Here is a 22,491-nt window from a genome sequence, read left to right as displayed (position 1 = left end):
ACTTTATATCACCCTTGTGTTACTTAAGCAAAGAGTTGCCTCCTTCCATTTAGCTCTGGTTTGCTGGCTTGCAGCAGAGCAGCTCCTGCTGTGCACAGCACACCTGGGCATTGCACGGCTCCCGGCACACGGGCAGCTTTGGCAACAAGCTACTATTTTCAGTAGTATTGTTTCCAGGTATCATTTGAAGAAGGTGCAGTTGCTCTGTTCTGGGTCAGGAGTGCAAAGGTAAGAGCCTTATCAGCAGGACACGGTGCTCCTTCCCCTAAGCACACCTGTGTTTACAGCAGCCCGCCTGGCACATGGTGAAGTTGCTCATGTCGAAGCAGCCCAGCATGCCGGGGTGCGGCTCCGCAGCTCCCAGGCAGGATGGGACCTCGGCAAGCTCTGGCCAAAGGTTATTTACGTCACAGCATGCCATGTCCCCCACACCTTCTGGGCCGAGCATTTCAGCACAGAGCGTTATTGGAGGCGTGGAAAGTCCGGAGTATGGGGCGATCACTTCCCCGATGGCCAGACTTCCCAAAGAAACCTGCTGGCAGCTGATAACAGGCGCTGCCTGGAAATAACGCTGCCGCAGCGTGTGCCCCGCACCTCTGTGCCCAACAAGTGGCTGGCACAGGGGAGTGAAGGCGGCAGGAAAAATGTGCTGTGGAAACCGCCACTGGTCCCCAGCTCTCTCTGAAAAGCTCCTGAGTCCCCAGCTCGCCCAAAAACGCTGCTGAGTCTCCAGCTCCCCCTTGAACACTCCAGCTCACCAAAAAACGCTCCTGAGCCTCCAGCTCTCCCTAAAATACTCCCAAGTTCCCAGCTCTCCCTAAAAGATTCCCGAGTCTCCAGCTCTCCCTAAAGCACTCCCAAGTCCACAGCTCTTCCATCAAACTCCTGAGCCCCCAGCTCTCCCTATAACGCTCCCGAGCCCCCAGCTCTCCCACAAACGCCCCCGACAGGCCCGGCGCCCACCGCCGCCCCGGCCGCGGCGGCTGCCCACGCCCGGACCCCGGCTGTGCCCCGCCGCGACCCCCCGGGGCCGCTTTCGCCCCGTTCCGCCTCGGCTGGAGCCCCGGAGCGTGAGGGGAGGGCGCGGGCACCGGCCCCCAGGCGGAGGCCGCGTCCCCAAGGCCAGCCGGGCGGTGCCGCCCGTCCCCCGCGCCCCCGCAGGGTCCCCCCCCCGGCGCCCGCCCTGTCCCGGCGCCCGCCCCGCCGAGGGCGGCCCGGGGGCGGTGCTGCGGCCGGCGGCGGGGCCCCGCTCAGGTGCGGCGGGCGGAGGCGGCGGCGGCGGGCGGCGCAGTGTCCCCTGGGCCGCCGCCATGAGCAGCGCGGAGCCGCCGCTCGGGCTCGGGCCGCGGGCGCAGCCCGCCTGGAAGCGGGAGATCCTGGAGCGAAAGCGGGCCAAGCTGGCCGGGGCGGCCGGCGGCGAGCCGGAGCCCCCGGCGGGGGAGCGGCTGGTCGTGGCGGAGAGCCTGGGCCCGCTGCGGGAGAACCCCTTCATGCGGCTGGAGAGCGAGCGGCGGCGGCTGCGGCAGGGGCTGCCCCGGCACGGCCCGGCGGCGGCGCGGCCGCTGCAGCAGCTGCTGGAGCTGTACAGCGCCGTGCCCGGCATCCGCACCATCCGCGCCGACAACATCCTCATCATCGAGTCCCAGCCCGACGCCGCCGGCTGCTTCGCCGAGGGGGACGCGCCGCCCGGCCGCCGGCGGGACCCGGCCGCCGGCCCCGACCCACTGCGGGAGCTGCTGGCCCGCCGCGGCGCCGCGCTCGCCGAGATCCGCGCCGACCAGGTCGTCATCTACGAGGCGGCCGAGCCCGAAGCGGCCGAGCCGGGCACCGTCAGCCGCCTCCTGGAGAAGTTCGGGCAGCGGCCGCGGGGCCGCCGCCGCCGCGGCGGGGAGGCGCTGAGCGGGCTCGGTCCGGGCGGGGCGGCCGCCCCCCCGCAGGTGGGACCCGGCTCCGCCCGCGCCTCGGCCCCGAAGGCGCGACCGGCATCTCCGCGGCCGCCGCCGGCTGCCCCCCGGGCTGCACCCCCGGTGCCGGCCGCCCCCCCGCCCGCTGCCCCGCCACCCCCGGCTGCCCCCCGGGCCGTCACCCCGCCACCCCCGGCTGCCCCCCGGGCCGTCACCCCGCCACCCCCGGCTGCCCCCCGGGCCGTCACCCCGCAGCCCCCGGCCCCCTTGGCTTCCCCCCAGGCCATCACCCCCAGGCAGCCCTGGCTCCCCCCTGCGCTGCCACCCCCCAGGCTGTCACCCCGCAGCCCGCGGCCCCCCAGGCTGTCACTCCCCAGCCCTCGGCCCCCCAGGCAGTCCCAGCCCCCACCAAGGCCGCGGCAGCCCCGGCTGCCCCCCGGCCCTCAGCCCCCCAGGTGGTGCCAGCCCCCCCCAAGGCCGCAGCCCCCCAGGCCAACTGCTTTCTCCACAAGATCGGCTCCAACTCCTTCACCGTCACCCCCCGGGGCCTGCCCCCGGGCGGCCGCATCCCCGAGCCCCGTGCCCCGGCCGCAGGCCGCCCCGCACCACCCCAGGGGCCGCCAGTGCCATCGCCCAGCGCTCCCCACGCCAGAGCCAACGCCAGGAGGCCAAAGCCGGAGGAGGCTGAAGCGGCCCCGTCACCCGCACCCAGTGCCACCCTGGCACCCAGTGCCACCCTGGCCCCCAGTGCCCCCAGTGCCACCGGCTCCGTGCAGCCGCTCTCCGCCTCTGCCCCCCGGGCCGGGGGCTCCTTTGAAATCCACCCAGCCCCCAAGCCCGACCTGGCCGCCATCCCAGCCCACGACCTTCAGGCGCAGGCCCTGGCCAAGCTGCGCCTCAATTCACGCAATTCCTTCCTCTTCGTGCCCCGCCGGGAGGGCGGCCCAGCTCTGCCCCCGGCCCCCAGTGCCAGCACCGGGCCGCCATCCCCCGAGGAGAAGGCACTGAAGGAGCCCCCGCGGGCCCCCGCCCCGGAGCAGGAAGAGCCTGTCGCTGCCCCGCCGTCGCCTCTGGATCCCTCGGTACCGGTGACTTACATCGATGACATTGTGGAGCTGGACAGCGGGGAGCTCTCGCCCAGGGCCAGCTCGGCTGCGAGGACGGGGAGCTTGGTGGATCAGCCTGGAGGAGCTGGCCCTCACCTGGAGATGGAGTTCTCCTCCGTGCCCCTCTACAGACCACACTCTGCCCCCCACCAGAGGGGAGGCAGCACCTTCACTGTCGTGCCCAAAAGGAAGCCCGTTGCCCCGGGGCTGCAGGCTCTCACTGATGCCGGTGGAAGGCCACAGCGGGAGGAGGAGGATGAGGAGGAGGATAGCAAGGGAAAAAGCAAAGTCGCAGAGAATGCTGATGGGCCCCAAACAGGAGTGTCCCATAAAAAGCGCTACCCCACGGTGAACGAGATCGAAGTGATTGGGGGGTACCTGTCCCTGGAGAGGTCCTGCATGAGCAAGACGGGCTCTCACCGCAAGAAGGTAACTGCCTGGGGTGCCTCTGCGCTCAGCAGCCGGGCTGAGAGCAGCTTGGGACTGCTTTTGGCTTGGCTTTCTGTGAGGCGCCCGGGTGGGATGACGGGCAGTGCTTCTCTGGTCTGTTAGAGAGCCAGAGGCTTGCTCCCACGGAGCGGGCATTGGGTGCTGGTCCGCCGGGTGGGTGAGGGTGGGATATGGCCCGTGATAACTGCAGGTCCTCTCCCACAGTCGCTTCTTGGAGGTATAATAACAGAAAGTGTTTCAGGTATTTAGAAAATCGAGGTGAGCTGCCTGGTTTGAACTGCTGCGGACTTGACCCCTCTCTAGCTCTGCTCACTGTGTCTGGTGTGTGTTGGACACGTTGAGTTCCCTGTGGCCACTGCCCGGCTCGTGACAGTGCCATGGGCGGTGTGGCATTGGCGTCTTCCCCGCATTAGTGATCTATTGATAGAGGCTCAAGAATTAGGTCTCTATTAGGCAGAAAGAGATCAGCAACAACTTAACCCCTCTTGAGAGGATTATACCACCTGGCTGCTCATTCTGGCTGTGCAGCTACATCTCTGAAGACCAGATGACAATGGCTCCAAGTGTCTTTGGAGCAAATACCAGGTTTTCTCACTGCTTGGGAGCTAGCCTAGAACCTTGTGAGCCTTACGTTGAGAATTAATCTTTCTGTAGCTTGGTCCAGTGCATCTGGCTGTGGTAAAGCTGTGCTGAAAGAACAGGGTATTTTCCTGCACCGGAGGAGTAGGCATGAATTGTTCAGCTCTGAAAGCAGCACACCGAGGTGACAAATCCAGATTTCTAGGTCTGCGACGTGCCATGTTTTTCCATAGTGGGAAGAGTTGTTTCATGTTCCGTTACCTATATTGACTAAATATTTGATGGACTGAATCCACATGGTTGCCCGAGGCACTGAGCATTATAATTTGAGGAAATCTTTTGAACAAGGTGCATCTCATTTAGAAGGGAGACAGGGAGTGCTGTTTCTCGTGGCTTAATGTTAAGGTCCTTCATAACAGCACGCAGTTTGTATTAATATGATTGTACTACTAATGCAGGTAGCAGATCTGGAGCGTGAGCACCATGAAATCCAGAATAAGTAAACGAGCAGCAGAGTCGATTCTCCCTCAGCGCTCCTGCAGTTTTTCCCTGTCCTCCTACAGGGAAATGCTTGGTCAGACTGGAGTTGTTCTGCTGCTCAAATACCTGCTGGCTTGCACTCCTTCCAGCTGTTTTCTTGGGTCTGCTCAGTTCAGTTTGCGATATTCATTTACACCAAATCAGGCATGTGGTATAGATGCTGAAAATAGCAAGACAGCGTGTTAGAGTTGTGGATACTCAGGGTGTAGCAGAGAACAGAGAGGAGACCTTGTGGGACAACCACTCTTAGGTAGGTCTGGCTTCTGATGCAGCCAGAGGAGGTGATTTCTCTGTGCAGAGTGGTGGTGGGGCAGCAGCCTTGCTGATAAAAGAATAAAGCCTCAAGCAAGCAAACTAATTAAATAGTCTGCTGGGGAAGCTGTCCTTAACAGTACAAAAGGCGGGGAGAGGAGGACAAGGCTGGTGTGGCAACTGAATTGTTTAAGGTTGGTCAAACACTGGAACAGGAACCCAGAGAAGTAGTGGCATCACCATCCTTGGAGCTATGTGAAAGTTGCCTGGGGAGAGCCTTGAGCAACTGATCAGCTCAGACATGCTTGGAGCAGGGGTTTGGGCTAGTGACCTCCCGAGTCCTTTCCCAACCTAAAATGTCACAGGATTCTTTGAAATTGGTTGACAGCTGTTCTGTCTGTTCAGTGGTGGGTTTGTGTGACATTGGGCAGGTCATGTAGCTTCTCCGCCTATGTTCTTAACAGCTTAACAGCATTAACTAGCCCACTCTGCAGGCACTCTGAAGATGAAGCGCGCTAAATACCCCAAGATGCGTATACAACTGTAATGACGTTCACAGAATTATACAGGGAGTGTGTCCTGTATGAGAACTTGCATTAAAATCTGGTTTCTGAGAAGAGACATGTTAAAAGGCAAAGGAGGAACTGCCTGTTACATGGCAGGGGTCAGGAAACTGGAAAAAATGGGGACCCTTCGGACAGCAAGTTCCAGCTTAAGGAGAAGTAGTAGAGACAGACATTTCTCTGTAAAACTAAATGTGGCAATGTAGTGGGAGAAACACTAGGTTTTCTGTCAGTTCCCTTCCTGCTAGGGGTGGCAAGCGTGGAGTTTCACTTGGTTGCCAGAGTTCAGGAGAAGCTGTAGCAAATGGAAAGATTCCTGTTTACTCTTAACCTAGAGGATGTTTGTGGCTTTTGCTCTGGGTAATAAGGCTGAGTGTTGATGCCTGAAAAGGAAGGAGCTAGTATTGGGATGCATTCCTTGGTATCTTCCCAGGAGATTGCTGTGTGTCACCAAGACAACCGGCCAAAAACAAGGGTTCTGTTTTGTAGCTACGTCAGGTTTTTCAGAATCTTTATTTTGGCCTGAGTTGGGCAGAAGTAGACATTTCCTGTGAGCTGGAAGCTGAAGTTCTTTGGTAAAACCGATGTCCCTTTCTCTTTTTGGGGGTATCAAAATCAAACCTGATGCCGGTTTCAGTGAGGAGCTACCCAGGTCTTTTGGGGTAATTCTCTCCAGGCAGACCTGCTGGGTGAGCCCACCTCCTGCTGAGCATCTTCTTTTCCAAACCTTACCTTGGATTTGCTGAAAGGTCTTTAAGGATGCTCCAGGCTCAAGAAAATGGTGTGTAGTGAAACTCTGATGACTTGGAAAACTTCATCTGCTTGCTGATACCCAGCAGGAATCTGGGCAAGATAAACAGCAGGTCTAACGCAGCTGGGAAATGCCATGTTCCTGCAGATCTACGGGTGTCTGTGCCTACAGGCAGGGCTAATGGTTTATTAGGAGGGAGAGAGCTGGTGGTGACAGTTAGACTGATTGTTCTGTGAGATGCAAATTGTGTTTTTCTTCAAATGTGGATATTCAGCCTCCCTTTTCCATCCCCGTGTCTGGCCACTGATTGCCTGACTGGTGGAGATGCCAGCAAAAAGGAGCTGACTTGGTCCACATCATCTGGTCCACATCCTTGATGGCTTTTTGGGGTGTGAGGGTAGCTGGGATGGGACAGGAGGGGGTTCCAGTGCTGCTCTGGTCTGCGCGGAGACAGCTCCAGCTCTCCCCGCTCTTGGCCACATGGCTGCTGATGGCGGCTGTGGGGCTTGGGACTTTGCTGTGGCCTGAAGGATGCTGCTGGTGTTCATGGCCTTTCAGGAAAAACAGCTTTATTGCTCCCTCCAGATGCTTCAAATATGCAAAGCAGCCGTTTGTTTTGGGGTTGGAGCTGGATCTTGAGCTGGGGGAGGGAGAGAAACGCTGTGCCTGTGGCAAAATAAAAAATGGGTTCCCAGCTCTCTTGTGCAACTAAAGCGAGGGACAGTCGTCATTCACCCAGGGCTGGGAGGGTGAACGTGGGGTTGTGTATGGTGGGACACGATCAAGATTTGCAGGCGGAGGGCAGAGCCCCAGCTGTGCTCATCCTGGGCTGCCCGTGTGGGTGGGGAGTTTGAGCTCTTGTTGCCCTACAGGTGTTAAGATGCTCTTCAGGACTGTTCATCTACTCTGTGGCTGTTCTGAGACCTCTCTCCAAGCAGTATCACGGTTAGTTCAGATAAAGCCAGGGCAGGGGGGGACAGGACGACTTAATTTGAAAACTAAGTGCACGTTTGCAGCTTTGAACGGACGTGCTGGATTTCAAGCAGAGCACAGGGCAGCTGCTGGAGGAGGCTGGCTGAGCTGTCAGCTCTGGCAGTGAGGACAGGATACGTGTGCAGGAGGGGAAGGAGACCTACTGACCTTTATTCTAAAGAAGGAGTAGGGAAGAGGGTGCAGAGCGCTGTTGGTGACCTCTGTTCAGTGCTCATCTTTGTACTCTGTTATTACAGAAGAAATAAAGGCGCCTCAGTCTGATGGCAGCCCCGGGAGGAAGGGAAGGCTTTGCTGCAGGATGTGGATCTTTGGGATCTCGGAGGATAAAATCTAACTCAGCTGAGCTGACAAGAATCAATCTTGGCTTGGTTACCTGCCAGGATAACATACAATAAAGCTGTCAGCAAGATAGAAATCTAGGTTTCTGTGACACATGTGACTGGCATGTTGGAGCGAGTGATTGAAAAGGGCTGCAAACTGCTGAGCCAGCTGGTGCCCTGAGAAGTCATCTCTCTGTCTTTAGGCTCCATGTTCTAATGTTGTTGGTGGCTGGACCCTCCCGTGAAGGTCCTGTGCGTACAGAATTTACCCCAGCTGTGCTCCTTGCTTATGTCTTGCCACTCCTGCAGTTCATTGCAAGTCACACTGTTTATCCTCTCCAGGACCTGGTACCTCTTGAGGATCCCACGGGAAAAGTGACTTTTGGCCAGGCCACTCGAAGTCCTGTAAATAACAGGACTTGAGAGCCAACAGACATCAGGTTGTTGATGGTTTTGATGTTTTTTGCTTGTCACAGTTGGCAATTTGCTGAGTGCTGGAAGGTGAGCTGCAGCCTTGTGTGAACAGGGCTTACAAGAATGAGGTTGGTGGGATCCAAACAGCCGGAGTCTCATGCTTTCCTGCTTCTTTGTGCAATTGTCTTCAAAGATGTTCAGCTGAACCTCAAAATGTTCCAGCCTACATGGACTTTAGCATGGTCCATTTTCTAATGTTTTGAGCTGCATAATGCCTGAATGTGGCTTCTGAATGCCCGCTTGAATGTCTGTTAAAAAAATATTTTAAGCATCCTTCAGCTTGTCATCCTGGGCAGGATTGGGCAGCATTTTTGTTGGTCTAACCTGCTGAACTTCTTGCTGTGTAGCTTTCTATCTGCTCAGTTCTGCTGGAGTTCTCCTCTGAGAACGAAGTGTAGGCTCGAGAGGCTGGCAGGGACGAGCACTCCCAGCTGTTGCCCAGACCTGTTTGGAGCAAGTCTGCACAGTGTGGATTCTAAATACTAGTGACTGCCTGAAGTACTTTTTTGCAAGGTATAACACAAATAAATTAGCCATAACACAAATAAATTAACCTGGTGGTAGAAGCAAAAAATCTCCCTGCAAAAGTTACTTGGATTCCTTAGTCTCTGTGTTTTGAGGCGGTCAGGACCAAGATTTATGTTCTTTAGCTCTCACAGAGCTGCGTGCTCCTGTTCTATTTACTGTCTCGTGGCTGTGCTCTGCTGGCGCAGATACATCTGCCACCTTTAAGGAGGGGCTGTAGTATGTATCTGACTTGGATGTATTGAATTTTTGGTAGATGAGGTCAGCAGTGACAAGTCCCGCTCAGAAAATAAGTGTCTTGGACGATCAGGTGTGGTCCCTGCCCTGTGGCGGTGATTTCCATTGGCTGTCAGATGTAAGCAGGCTGTTTTACCCAGGCGGTACATTTCCCTGGCCTTTCTAATTCTGCTAATTTTTTAGCCTGTGATGTTGATGCCTGAAGACTCCAGAAATCAGGATCTTGTTGTGATTATAGTTTTTAAACCACCTCACCAGCTGCACTTGAGGCTTTTGGTGGGGAAGTAGGTGTTTTTTTGTTTCTCCACTGCCTGCCAGCTCTTTGAGTGCTGGTACTTTTGTTTCACTAAACTCCTGGCAGAGCAGATGAGTCGTGCGTATCTCATCTCCATAGTGGGCAAATGATTCTCCATGGCCTTGCTGTTCCCACGCTTCACCTCATGCCACAGTGTTCCCAAATTCCCCCTGGTTCTCCTCCTCCCGTCCCCTGCTTGCCTGCTGCTGTGGGCAGCACGGGGAACGGGGCAGAAGAGCTAAAATAGAAACTCTTACGCAAATAAGAGACGAGCCAGCCTTTGAAGCTGGTTAGGACGTGCCCAGGGCTCAGCCCACCGGAGAGCTTGAGAGGAGATTTGGAGTGCTTTGTGCTTTGGATTCTAATCATATGGATTAAAGTTAACGTTATCTTGATCGGTTTCCTTAATCTGTGGACCAGATTGGAGACTGTTTATAATTTCCCTCCATCTCAAGTATTGAGGTTTTCTTGGGTTTGGGTTTTCCTCTCCACTCTTTTTCCAGTACATGGTTGTTCCTGAGAAGGGCTGGGAAAGAAAACACTCAGGCTGGCTAGGGCAGGGGTCCTGCTTGTCTGTGTTATATGTGGGAAACAGTAGGAAAAATTCCAATGTTTAGTTTCCAGGTTTCAGTGGCCGTAAAGGAAACTTCGGTAGCAGCTATTGCAGTAGCAGCTCCTTCACCTCTGGGGTTGCACTTGCTCCCCCCCCCGAGCGAAACCTGGGCAATTTAAAATCTGTTTACAAACTCAGACTCTTCCTAGTGACTGCAGTGGGATGTGGGCACGCAGTGAAGCTGTGATGCTATCACTGTTTGGACAGCATGTGTAGGAAGAGTCATGTGGAGCATCTGTGTCACACAGAGAAACTTCACAAACATCCTGGGAAAACGTGGACTAAAGGAACTCGGTGCTGATGTTTCTGAGAAGTGCCCTTCAGGTGATCTTGGGAACTCAGCAGGATGGAGCTGCTGTTTTGTAGGCCGTGGAAGGACTACAGGCAAGCTGAAGAAAATACCTCAGACATTAGGAGAACAAAACACTGGTGTGGTTAGGGAAATTGTGTAGCTTGTAGCTAGTGAAAATGCAGTTCTGAGGGCATATCTGTAAGCCTCATGGTGAACTTGCTGCACTTAGTCACTTCTCTTCGAGGAAGTATCTTTTGCATGTTAGTAGTCCAGAGAAAGAGAGCCATGATCTCCGTTGTGCTGCTAATACCGTTCACATCACTGAAGCCTTTTGGTCCTGAAGTCTAGAATGAGCTCCTTGCCAGGATGGGAAGTAATTCTGTTCCCAGCCTCCCCATATTTCCCAGGAAATGATGCTCCATCTGTCCCGTTCCAGCTGGAGACTGTTCACTTGCACCAAAGCGAGGTACTTGTTGGACTGCTCTGGTCAGTCTCGGTTGCACAGAAATGTTTGTGGGTGGCATCTCCCAGCGTTGTGCCGTGTTGTAACCACAAATTGTATCCTCAGAGTCGCCTGTAAAGCAGAATCCTCCACTGTTTGGGAGTTTTGTGTGTTGTTTATGAAGATACAAAGTCTTGACACTAATTGTATTTTGTTTATGCCTGCTCTCTTTGTGTATTCAGATGAGGTTTGTTTCGTATATGTAGGGAGATTTGTGCAATTCTTAAAGGCCAAGTAAAGTAATAGTTGAATTGCTTGTTAAACGGTGGAAGGCTCCGGGTCCTCTGTCTGCAGATGTGCGAAGGAATCCTGGGGTGAATAGTTGCTTTGTACTGTTGTCAGACTGGGAGTCGCAACTGCCCTGTGGTTGTTTGGGCACTGGAATTTCTTCTTGCCCGACACAGTCAAGGGAAGAGTTAACAAAGCTGCCTGCCTTGTGATGCTCTCCGGGACTGCCCCTACCCTGTCACTTCTCATCAGGAATTTGAAACTTCCTTCTGTCTTGTGCAAGGAGTTTAATATTTCGAATCTCCATGCATTGCTGCTATCTACCATGTGCTTCAGCATATTGATTACACAGAGCTGGCTTTGTGGGTTGCCTTGTAAATGGAGACTTTCTTGTTTTGCCTTGTGGCTTGGGAGCTGGGATGCGATCCTGGAGGCAACCTCGCCTTTGCCAGCAGCACAGTGCTTACTTGACTTGCTACTGCTGTAAATCTTTAGCGCTGCTGGCTCTATTCAGTAACTAACTCTGTGATGCAGTTAATGGTTGAGCAGAACTCAGTGTTACTCTTAGGAAACCCTTCTTGGAAAAGCATGATCAAGTGAGCCTGTGGTGCAGCAGCCAACACCTGTGCCCCAAAACTCTTCTTGTTGTACAGAATTACAGAAAAGTACATTGCTGAAGTGCTGTCTGCATTTTCCTGGGCATACTTGGGCTGCTTCAGCCATAGCAGTACAGGGTTAATCTGGTATAGGAACCAAGCCTCAAGTCCCCTCCATTCCTAGGGGTACCTGTCAGGGGAAAACCCTTTCCTACTGTGTCAAGGAAACACTTTAGAGGTGCAAAAGCTCCTTATCTTCTGCCAAATGATAGCAAATGCCTTGGTAGTCTGCTGATGCTACTGCAGCCACCCGGCTGACTCATGACTATGCTTTCAGGACAAGTACAGGCATGTAGATAAGCTCATTGCTAACTCCTGTGAAATAGCTCATTTCCCCAAAAATCCTTTATCTAAAGGTTTCAGAGAGAAACTGCATCCCAGGGGAGTTGTCTGCAGGTGGTTATGAAAAAAATGCAGGTCCACACAGAGGTATGCAGTTTATGAGCTGCTTCTCTACCTCCTTGTACTAAATCTGCTGATCTGTGAGAATGGTCAGGCTGGGCCAGATGGAAAGGCCAGGGTAAACACTCTGGGGATCTTTGGCTACCACAAAGAATGTGCTTCTGCCTTCTGGTTCTAGTCTCACAAGCAGTTATTTGTCTGGGCAGGGACCTTCCCTCTCACCCGATGGCAGCGTGGAGCTGGGAGGTTGTCCTTTGGGAAGAGACCTTCCTTTTCACACAGGTCCTGAGCTCTGCTGGGCAGAGCCTCCACCAACCTACTGAGTGGGTTTTGGTGCTGGAGGAGCTTTCCTGCCCAGCCTGGGGGCCCTTTCTGACAAACCTCATGGGATGCTCTGTATCAGCAGGCTTCCTGATGCACTCCCGGCTGAGTGCTGCTGTAGTTTTCAGTTATCTGGTGTGATGGCTTGTGCTTTCGTCTCGTTGACTAAACCTTTAGATGATCGGCGCAGCAGTGAATGGAGCAAAGCTCAGTGTAAGACTGCTCAGAAGCACAAGGTTCTTCAGAACACTGATTTTGTTCATGCTTGCTCTCTCAGGAGTTATCAATCACTCTTTTGTATTCATGCTGAAATTGTTGTCCGCCCTTCTGGCAGATATCAGCCGAAACCCTCCCACTGCTTTTGCTGAGAGAGGAGGAGGCATTTGATTGACCAGGTGTGAAAAGCTGCTTTAAATCACGCTCAGCAGCACATTGGCAATCCATGCATGTCCTAGGCAGTCAGCGCAGTCCCTGAATTTGTCATTTCAGGATTATATTGCTTGGGGCAAGAGGGTGTTCAGAGGAAAACTAGTACCCGAAAAGAACAAATCTTGATCCCTGGTGCTACTCAGCTGTTTGCATCTTGGTTATACTACCCAGGTACTTCACATGTTACTGAAAAATTGCTGTGTCCCTCTTACTGCCATGCAGCAGCCACTGCCCTCTTACCTAGCCTGCAGCAGCAGCGCGGCGGGTTTGGACATGCTGGCAGCACTGTGTGGTGTTGGCAGGGGCAGGAATAAACTCCAGTTTGTGCTTCTTGACTTGCGATGCCATCCGGCTCCTCCACACTGAGTGGGGACGGCAGTGGTGCCCCTTACAGCCTCCTGCAAGAGCCACGGGTTTGGAAGACGGCTGTTCCCAGTCGCCCTGTGGGGAAGAGGAATTGAGCCCAAGCGTTTTCACTGTAGACTGCTATGATGGGGATCAGCTGACTCTCCTCACTGGAATATAGTTAAAGGGTGATTTTTTTTTTTCTCTTTTAATGCCTAGAACAATTTTTTTTCCCATACTATTTGTAAGGTGAGGAATTGGATTGCCAAAGAAGTTCCTGTTTAAAAGGTGTAAAAAACACCTTACATTATCACTTTGGCTTTGCCACATCTGCCAAGAAGTAAATGTGATAATGGATGGAGAAGAGAAAAGCCACACTAAAGAGTTTGCTTCTGGAGTTGATGCAGATTAACCCCATGATTTGCTCCTGAGACTTACGGAGATACCCTGGTTTGTGAGAAGCCATCGGGTGTTTGCTCTTTCATTAACTGTGGAGTCTTACAGGCTTTCCGCCTCAGCTTCTGGCAGTGAGCTTTTTTCTGACATTGGTTGGTTTCTGTAAACTGGTTATTTTTATTTCTAATATGTCTCTGTACATGGGAGCTCTTTCGTGGCTGGTCTGAGTGCAGACTGGGGTCTTGTTTCAGGGCATGCAGTCTGTCAATATCTTTTTTTTTTTTCTTTTTTCTTTTCTGAGCGAGCCCTGTATGACTACTCAGATTGATGCTTATTGGGCAATGTTTACCCTGGCTTCTCTTTCCTGGGTACTCTGTTACTCATTACTGTTCAAATCCTAGCAAATGAATAAATGATTTTTGCAATGGCCGCAAGAATCTGGAAGCCGAAGAGCACAACACTCCCTGAAAAGCCTGCCTTATCCTTCCCAGTGTGGCTCTGCTGAGCAGAGTATTAATATATAGATATATTGGTTTGGGTTGGACCCTGTTTTTGTGACACAGTTCTGGGTGTGAAGCATTCAGCTGAGCAAATAGTGACAAATCCCTGCAAACATCCACGACTGAAAGGTGCAAAAGTCTCCCTTGCCACAACTGGCAGCTGCTGCTGGGGCAGAAATGGAGGAAGCGCTGCTGAGACTTGGTGAGCAGAGCTCTCTGGCTGGGCTCGAGTGTGCTTGGCTCTTCTGGGATATGTTTTTTCTTCTAAAGAAAACAACCCCTGTCACCTTTTGTGTTTCCATAGAAGTCTATATAGGCTGTCAAGGGGATGCTGGCTGTGCAAACCTGCTGGCTGTGCCAGTACTGGCCTCTTGATTTTTCTGTTTAGGTTGTTCCTGGGACTGAATCTGCTTGTGCTCCCTACAAACAGTGCTCAGTGCTGCTTGTGAGCTGCTCAGAGGGTTTCTTAAGGCAGCTGTGTTGTCCCACATGTCCCCTAGCTCTGAATAAGTTGCCCTCCATCCTCTGTTGCATCAAGCAGAGCTGCTCTGTGCTTCCCCCGAAACCACCTCATGCTTGGGGAGAGCAGCTTGCGGGAGGAACCCAGGCGATGCCACGGCAGGTTTATCACCTTGAGTTATGGGGTGCTCGCTCTGCATAGGCAGGGCTGACCGAGTGCCCGGGGAGTGTGTGTGGGTGTGGGAAAGACAGCTGCTCCTGCAGAGCCCGTTTGCTGGAGTCCAGCCCTGTGCCTAGCACCCGGGCTGTTCCTCTGGTGTTTGCTTGACCTGGGTGTGTCCTGGGTGCTTTGTTGCAGAGTGGCCATAGGGCTCTTCCAGCTTCTTGGCAGCAGTGGCACTGGGTGCAGGGGGTGGGGATGCTACTAAGGTAAGTAGTCAACGTGGTTTTGGGGTGGGAGGGCTTGCACCGAGGTGCACTCAGGCCAAGCAGGACTGCCTGGTGTCAGCCTTCGTGTAGGTGGTGCTGGCCCACCCGGAGCTGTTGCTGAAGCAGCAAAATTATCTTGTTGGAAGCTCTCCCCCGGGCTGGGGCCCTGGCAGCGTGGGGCTGGCACCGCTGCGGTTATGATTGCTCTTTCTACTGCTTGGACAGCAGGTACTGGAGGAACCCTGGTGGCAGGGGCGTTCTGCCGGGCACCCAGCCTGGCTCTGGGAGGGAGCGTGGCCCGGGCTGAATTGGCTGTGGGCAAGTGGGAGCTGCTGTGGTTCAGGGCTTAGGTTGGGGTGTTGCCTCTGGGTGCTGCAGGAGTGTCTCCTGGTCATTTCTGCTGCTTTCTACTCCTTGGTTTTATTCCCAGGTGAAGCTCCATTCTTCTCCTGCACTGCATGCAGCTTTGGTCCAAATTGAACTCAAAGTCATTTCTCGTAGAGATTTCCTCACAACAGCAGAAAACAAGGAAAACTTAGATCCATCTCCCAAGCTTGAATTGTAAAACCAAAGCATGTCCCTCCTGTCCCCTTTATTTTCCCTGTTTAGCCAAGTACTGCTTGCCCTCCAGTGCAGTGGCCAGCACCAGTAAGCAGCCTGTGTGCCGTGTCTGGTTCGGGGATAGCTTCTGAGCTTCCAGGAGCCCTGGGCACCTCCACCCTCATGGCCTTCGTGCCTGGCAGCGTGGCTCGTCCCGCAATACAGGCACCACATTGTGACCAGCCGCTGCCCGCTCCGCTGCCTGGCTCGGATCAGGGAGCATCTAGGTCAGCAGCAGGGGTGACAAATTCAGGGAACAGAACTGGATGCTCTGATCTTCAGGGCTGTTATATTCCAACCCCTTTTCTCTGTAATATAATCGTTTCTCTCCCCATGTGTCATCTGGAGAAGGTCAGAATGGCTCTGGCCAAGGCTGGGGCAGGATTGGGGAAAGGCAGCTGGCTGCCCTCTCTGCTGTTTCCATCCTGCCTTCTCCTGGGAGCATGGGGAGAGGAGCCAGCCTGCGTCCAAGGTACATCCCGTACTTAGGCAGAGTAACACACAGCTCCACTGTGTGTATCTGCAGTGCGGAGGGGGCATTAGGTACTCACTCTGTTACCCACATTTGAATTTAAGCTCCCCCTAAGAGCAAGAAATAAATGCATCTGGGCAGCATGTGTGGTTGTTTTGGTAGCTACTTGGGCCACGTGCTGTTTCTCAGCCCGTGGGGTGTTTTGTATATGAGGGAAATTGCAGCTAGGGCACATGGGGCCAATGTGCTGCACTTTCTTCTTGCCAGTTACTACACAGCATCAAAAGTGATATTCTGAACCATCCTGCTCCTACCGACTGTCACAAGCAACCATGTCTTTTTAATTCTGGTCATAACCCTCTTAGCTCAATTTTACTTGTAGTTAGAAGGAAAGGGATCTCAACAGCCTTTGGGGGAGCTGCTCCTGAACCTAGATCTGCATTGGCTAGATACTTCCCTACTTTTGGCATAAATTTATTCCTGGCAAGCTTATCCTTCTTGTTTGTCTGTTGTATGCTGGCATCAGCAGTTCTTTTCTGCTCCTTGGTGTTTATTTTCTTGGTGTATTTACCAAGGGCTGTTGTGCTCTTTCTCAGCCTTCATTTTTGCTGCTGTAAGCAGACTGAGTCTCTTCTCCACCTCTTGAGATGACTTGTAACCAGATCTTCTGAGCAATGATTAGGACATGTAAGGCTGCAGGGGAACAACCCCTTCACTCAGCTTTTCCTTTCAACTTGGAAGAGGACATCTGGACTTGCTGCATCTGGTTTTGGGTGTCCTGCTACAGGATGGATGCAGAGAAACTGGAGCAAGTCCAGCGGAGGCTACCAAAGTGCTCCTGGGGCTAGAGGAAGTGGGATATATGGAGAAGCTGAGGGGGCTGGTTTGTTCAGCCTGGAGGAGAGAAGGGGGGGAGTCCCAGTTGCTGCTTTCCCCTACCTGCTGGGTATTAGAAGGAGGATGGAGCCAGACAGGCCCTATTCCAGTGGAAATGCCTTGCTTTATTCCCGGTTTATTTAAGGAGCATCCTAATGATGATTACAGTCCTGTAGCCAACCCAAAATTTTCTTTCCTGGTTATTCACAGGTGATCAACCCTTCCTCTAAGAGATGTTAGTCTTAAACATCATCCCATTTCTAGTGTTCTTGCTCGCCAGTTTTCTTCATTACCCATAACATTCTGGTTTTCCCTTGAACTCCCATGTTTGAGTCATCTTCATTTCTCAGTCTCCCAGTTATTGTGCAAAGGTCATTAGTGACAATACTAAATAAAAGTGTTTTCAAAACAGAACCTTTAAGGGCCGCCCACTTGTCTGGTATTTTCCCTCTCTACTACCAGTTGTTACCATCTCTTCTTTAGCTGCTTACATCTTACCAATTCTGGTATTAAACCCTGGTTGTATCTAGCTTAAATAGCTTTTTGCCAGGATGGCCTCTCAAAAATGTAGTCCTGATCACTGATGTTTCTGTTGTCTAGAGCATGGGTACACAAACGAGTTGGCAGGCATTAGCAATGTCATTTTCCAACATGTGGGTGCTTCCCTTTCTTCCTTGGGAACACTGGTCTCTCTGAAGCAACATGCTAGCAACTCCGGGCTGCTGTGCATCGGTGTCAGATGATGGCAAAGTATGTGCCAGGGCAAAACGCCAGAGGTAGTGTTGACCTCTCAGCCTCCTGCCTCCATCCCATCTATTTATCTGTCTGCCCTCATGGTTTCTGTCAGCATGGTAAGAGATTAGGTAAGGCATATGGGGGAAGGGGGGACACGTGCAATGGCTCCTTTAAACCCGGCATGGGAGGTAGCCTTTGCCAGAGCAGGTGTTGGGATCAATGGTTTCTTACACTGCTTTCTGATAATTCTCCTTTGCTGTTGTCTAGATGAAGATCTCTTTCAATGAGACAAGTTTGCAGACCATGTTTGAGTACCCTTCGGAGAGCTCACTGGCAGAGGAAGAGGAAGAAGAGGAAGGACATGCTTCTGAACCGGAGGAGGACAAATCTCGAACCTTGTACATTCCACGCCCAAATAGCACTTTGCATCCCAATACACCTAACTCAGGTGAGTGAGGCACTGTGTTGGCGCTGTGGTGTCTGACACTGTCCATGTTTCCTGCAGACCCTTACGGGGCTCCACACGGGTGGAAATCTGACGGCAGCTACTCCTGCTAGCTGATGGCAGAACTGAGGCTTAGTGGGGACAGGGCTCGAACCAGAGTGGGGAACTGCAGATGGGCAGCTGCCATGCCGGGCTCCTGATCCCACTTCCTTTTGGGGTGCTGAGAAGTATTTATGTCAGGTTTGTTCTTCCAGCAGATCTATCCAGCTACACCCCAAAGCACTCTGTGAAGTTCAGTGAGTGGCAGGAGCAGAAGTATGAGGAGATGCCTGCTGCGGAGGGGTACCTCCCAAAGGAAGCTGATTCCCATGGGAACCAAGTGATGGTGAGACCTCAAATCAGCAAGTCTTGGCTTTGCCCTGCTGTGCTCTTATCTGTTGCTTGGGTTGGTCTGGGCAGTGGATGGGATGGGCTGTGCCTTCTGCTGAACACCTGTGTTTGTGTTTGCTGCCCAGGGAGGCGTGCCACCACTCACAAAGGGATCAAGGCAAGGTCCCACTGCCACTAGCAGACCTGTAAAGGAGACTTAATGCAGCTGGCACACTTTATACTCCAGGGCATGTTTGGAGGGGGCAATTAAATGCACTTGTTAGCCCTGGGCAAGATGTCAATACAGCCTTCACCGTCCAAAGGTGTGGGTGCTCATTTGCTTTGGCTTTGATGACACGTCCATGTCAACTCTGCTTTCTCCACAGCTCACCCCAGCAGAGAAGGGCGGACTCTCCGATTTCAGCAGTGAGCCTGCTCTCTATTTTTGATCGCTTTCATCTTCTAGCCTGCAGCAGCGGCCGCTGGACAAAACGTGTCAGTGCACCTTCCGAATGTCCCTGCAAGCACCACAGAAATAAGCTTCTGGGTCCCTCCCTCACCACAGTTTTCGATGGATCCTGATGCCAAGGGTGGACTAGATGCTGTCAGGCATCTTCGGAGAATATTTGCACTGGATTCTGGGACCTAACTACCACTTTTAAGGCATACGATTTATTCTACCTGTGGCCTTGCATATTCCTTGTTCAAGATCAGCTGCCATTTAGGCAAGCATCTTCACAACAGCTATGTAATCCCAGGATGGGTGTTGGTTCTCTCAGTACTTTTCCGAGTCCACTCATCCAGGCACTGTGTGGGGTCTGGACAGCTTTTGTAACACTCCTCCCATCGGAGGCCCCAGTGGAGAACAGTCCTGGAGCTGGGGCGCTGGGAGTATCTGGGCAGTTAGCTGGATTCACAGTCATCGTCGTGATTTGACAGCTAGATTGGGCGTCAGTTTGGAAAACCATTGAAGGTTCATGGTTCTCAGCATGTGTCTGGGTCTAGTTTCGCTGAACCATCATGGAATTAATGTGCCAGTTACATACTTGTGAAGGAATCACTGTGTGAGGGATGGGAAGGGAATAAATGCCTTTAGCTCTAGGTGACATTTTTGCACTATCTATAGTCCAGACTAGCTTGAGCCTCTTGACAATTCCCAAACATTGGCCATAGCTTTGATCTGTCCGTATCCAGCTCTGGCATCCAGTCTCTAGGACCTGCTGGTTGTGCTCCACTTTGCCGGTTCCTCTTGTTGCTTTGTTCCAGCATCTAAGGGGGCCAGGCCCAAGAGTCATCTGCCTCGGTTGGCAGGGAGGCTTCCTTCTAGCCATGCTTGCTTCGCTCCTCCAGTGCAAAGCACAGGAGGGAAATTTAACTCCCTTCCTTCTGCAGAACTTGGACAAGGAATATGTTGTTTTTTCCTAGGATTTTTATAGTTCTATTGTAATTGTTTAATGCAGCCAATATGCAAAGGAATCTGTTAGACCTTTCCATTTAAGTCTTCTACTACTGTAAACTCAGGGTCAAAATTGCACTCTGGAAAAGATGGAACACTGCTGCTAATATGATTTGTACTTCTGGGATTAAAAGAGATGCAGTTGGAATAGATACAGCCTCTTTGGGCTTTATGAAATGAGTGGTACCCCAGCATGTAGCTCTGTCCAAAGGAATAGGCTGTTATCTTTGAGTAAATTTGATACATTTATTACTTTGTCTATTATATATAGATGATGAAAGTCTGTTCAAGGTGACGCTGGTCTATGAAGTGAAAATACTCTTCATAACTTGCGCTTGTTTTGGTGTGTATTGTAGCAGCAGGAGGAAGGTTGTTCTGCTGAAAAATACGGTCAGGACTAAATGTTAGGATATACCTACTTCTAGCTGTTCTTTTCTGCCTTGAGTGCCTAAATATTGCTGGAACGATAATGCAAAAAAAAAAAATACTGAGATACTCAGCAGTTTGTTAGACTTTGGCTGGAGGGGCCACTGGGGAATACTTTCTGCCTCCTTGCACTTCTAAGGCTTGGCCTTTTCAAGCTGGCTCAAGATCTGCTCCCTGTGTGACCTTCTGGGAGAAGTGTGTGGCTGGCAGCACATCTGCCTGTGACACGACGTGAGTACCATGGAAATGGCAATGAATCCCATGTGCTAAGGCTCCTCCTGCTAATGAAATAGTTCAGGACAAGATGCTGAGGCGGGGGTGGAATGAGGAAAAATGCAGGACTGCTAGTGACTGCTAGACTTAAGGGATGAGTAAGTTATCAGGTATGCAGAGTTAAATACTGAGCAGTACCTGCAGCCAGTAGCTGTGCATGCAGCCAAAGGAGATCAGGGACTATGTTGGAAGACAAGGTTATGCACAGCTTTTCTAGCAGAAAAGGTGCTGGTGAGCATCTTGCACTGTGGAAAAGCTCAGGCCAGTTTAAGGCAGCCCTATTTCTAGATTTGCAACTTGATAAAACTGCACGTGGTAAAGTAAAAGCTACTTGTAATTAAAAGTTGGGGACAAGGTGTCTGTACTGGTCCCGACTTCATTCTGCTGTGGGTCAATGAGGAACACTAAAGCCAACAACATCCTGCAGCTTGTTCCACTGACTTGAGCCAACTAAACTGCTGCTCTGGTACTCTGCATGCTGTTCTCGGTGAGTTAGCACTGAGAACAACTTGCCTGGTTAGGACAGGCTCAGTGGAGGCATGGGAGTACAGAGTGTGCTTCTCAAGAGGAGGACGTTGGTGCCCTGCCTGGCGTGCTGCTCACTTCTCTACTCCTTCCTCCAATTTGCCTGCTTTACCTTGCAGCTGTGACTTGCACCTCGTTGGGTGCTGCCTTTGCGCTTCCCGGCTTTGTTCTTGAATCCCTGGCTGTTCCAGATGAACTCTTTATTAGCTTGCTCTTGGCAGAGCAAGGTGAAAGTGGTTTTGAGGGCTGAAGCGTTAGCTGGTAAGTCACCTCCTGGGATACGCTTCAGTATCTCTGTGCTCAAACTAAAGTAGATGCCTACCCTGATCTCTAGCATTGATACACTTTAGCAGATCTCTCATGAATACCAAAGTGCATCTGAAAGGAAAATTTACTTTTCCAAAACAAAGACTTTGATTAAATGTGGCATCCTTGTACCAGAACAGCAGCTGTCCCAGACCAACAGGACTTTCCAGGCTGAAGAACAAGTTTAGGAATGCTTTTGTCCACGTGCTTGTTTCTCTTTTTTTCCTTTTGAAGTGCTTTGCGGCTCACTGGCTTTACCAGCATTCCCAGTTTCTCCCTTCAGGACATCTAGCAACGTCTGAGAACTTTGCAGTATCTGGGAAAGAAAGAAATAAAAATAGTTTTATTTTTACATAAACTGTTTCTGAGTTCCCTCTGAGTTCAGCTGATCTATCTTGCAGTAAGAGGGCTTCTCCAGCCCTTACAATATCTAATTCTCAGCGACGTATCGTCCCATCTCATGGTGGAGGAATTTCTCTGGTTCGTGCCCATATTGGGAGTATGAAACACCTTAAGCAATTTACCTCCCTTGGAGCACAAGGCAAAGAACTTCCTGAAGCGGGCTGGGGGTGAATTTTTGGGTTGGTTTTTTGCTTCTTTGTTTTAAAGGGAGATGTTGATACCTGGGCTTTTTAGATCTGTATGAAATCATGCTCAGCTGACCCATTTTCAACCATCTTCCACTGTTAAAATGGCACACTTCGTTTCTTCCTTCAAGACTAACTCAACTCCACAATGACCTTAATTCAGACTAAATTTTTTATTCATTTTCTCCTATTTTTAGCTTATACTGTACATAATCTAACATTCCCGCTTATGCTCTAGGAAGCAAGGCTACAAATGGGTTTAAGAGATATTGCTGCCTGTCCTTACTGTTTAAAGTTTTAACGCAGTAGACAACTAACAAAACATGAGAGTGGGGTTGTAGTCCCAAAGATCACTTACATTTCTATGACCTTGTGGGAACAGCTGAGTGGTCGGAGGAGAGGCGGACATAAGTGCTGTGCAGGATGAGACACCGGTAGCACATGGTGGTGGGATCTTGTCATCTTGTCTGTGGAAGAAAGTGAACTCCTGCGGCTGCTGGGGCTGGGGGAAGGCAAGGAGTGTGATTCCGGGCAGATGTACATCCCCAGGGAAGGAACTTTGTTGCTGGTGTGTGTGCAGGGCGCCTGCCTTTCCCCTCCGAACCGCCTCTGCGTTCTACCTGCTGTGAGCGCCTTTTGATTTCAATAAACATGAATTCATTTGTAGGCTGGGGGGCTGTGACTCGTATCTTGCGTGGGGTTTCTTCACAAAGGTGCTGCCTGTGTTGCTTTACAGCACAGTTTTTAAGCTATTAAATTTCTATGTGTTCTTCCCCTTCACCCCCAAACCATCCATCGGTTTTTGAAAGAAAATGGCTCCAGCCCCATCTGAAAAATAACTCACAGAAAGTGCTGACGGA

At 51.9% G+C, this 22,491-nt stretch overlaps 1 protein-coding gene across 1 annotated transcript; it reads left to right on the top strand.

The window, feature by feature from the left end:
* Positions 1–1,225: 1,225 nt before the first annotated feature.
* On the top strand, positions 1,226–22,297 carry TPRN (taperin). Its single transcript, XM_037400137.1, has 5 exons — positions 1,226–2,165; positions 2,297–3,439; positions 17,512–17,692; positions 17,944–18,074; positions 18,445–22,297. Exons 1-5 carry the CDS (start codon positions 1,311–1,313, stop codon positions 18,505–18,507), a joined length of 2,373 nt encoding a protein of 790 aa, XP_037256034.1. The 5' UTR covers positions 1,226–1,310; the 3' UTR covers positions 18,508–22,297.
* Positions 22,298–22,491: the final 194 nt, after the last annotated feature.

The sequence above is a fragment of the Falco rusticolus genome, chromosome 9, assembly GCF_015220075.1.
Source record: "Falco rusticolus isolate bFalRus1 chromosome 9, bFalRus1.pri, whole genome shotgun sequence".
In the NCBI taxonomy this organism is placed as follows: domain Eukaryota; kingdom Metazoa; phylum Chordata; class Aves; order Falconiformes; family Falconidae; genus Falco; species Falco rusticolus.
This window is presented reverse-complemented; position numbering and strand designations above follow the sequence as displayed.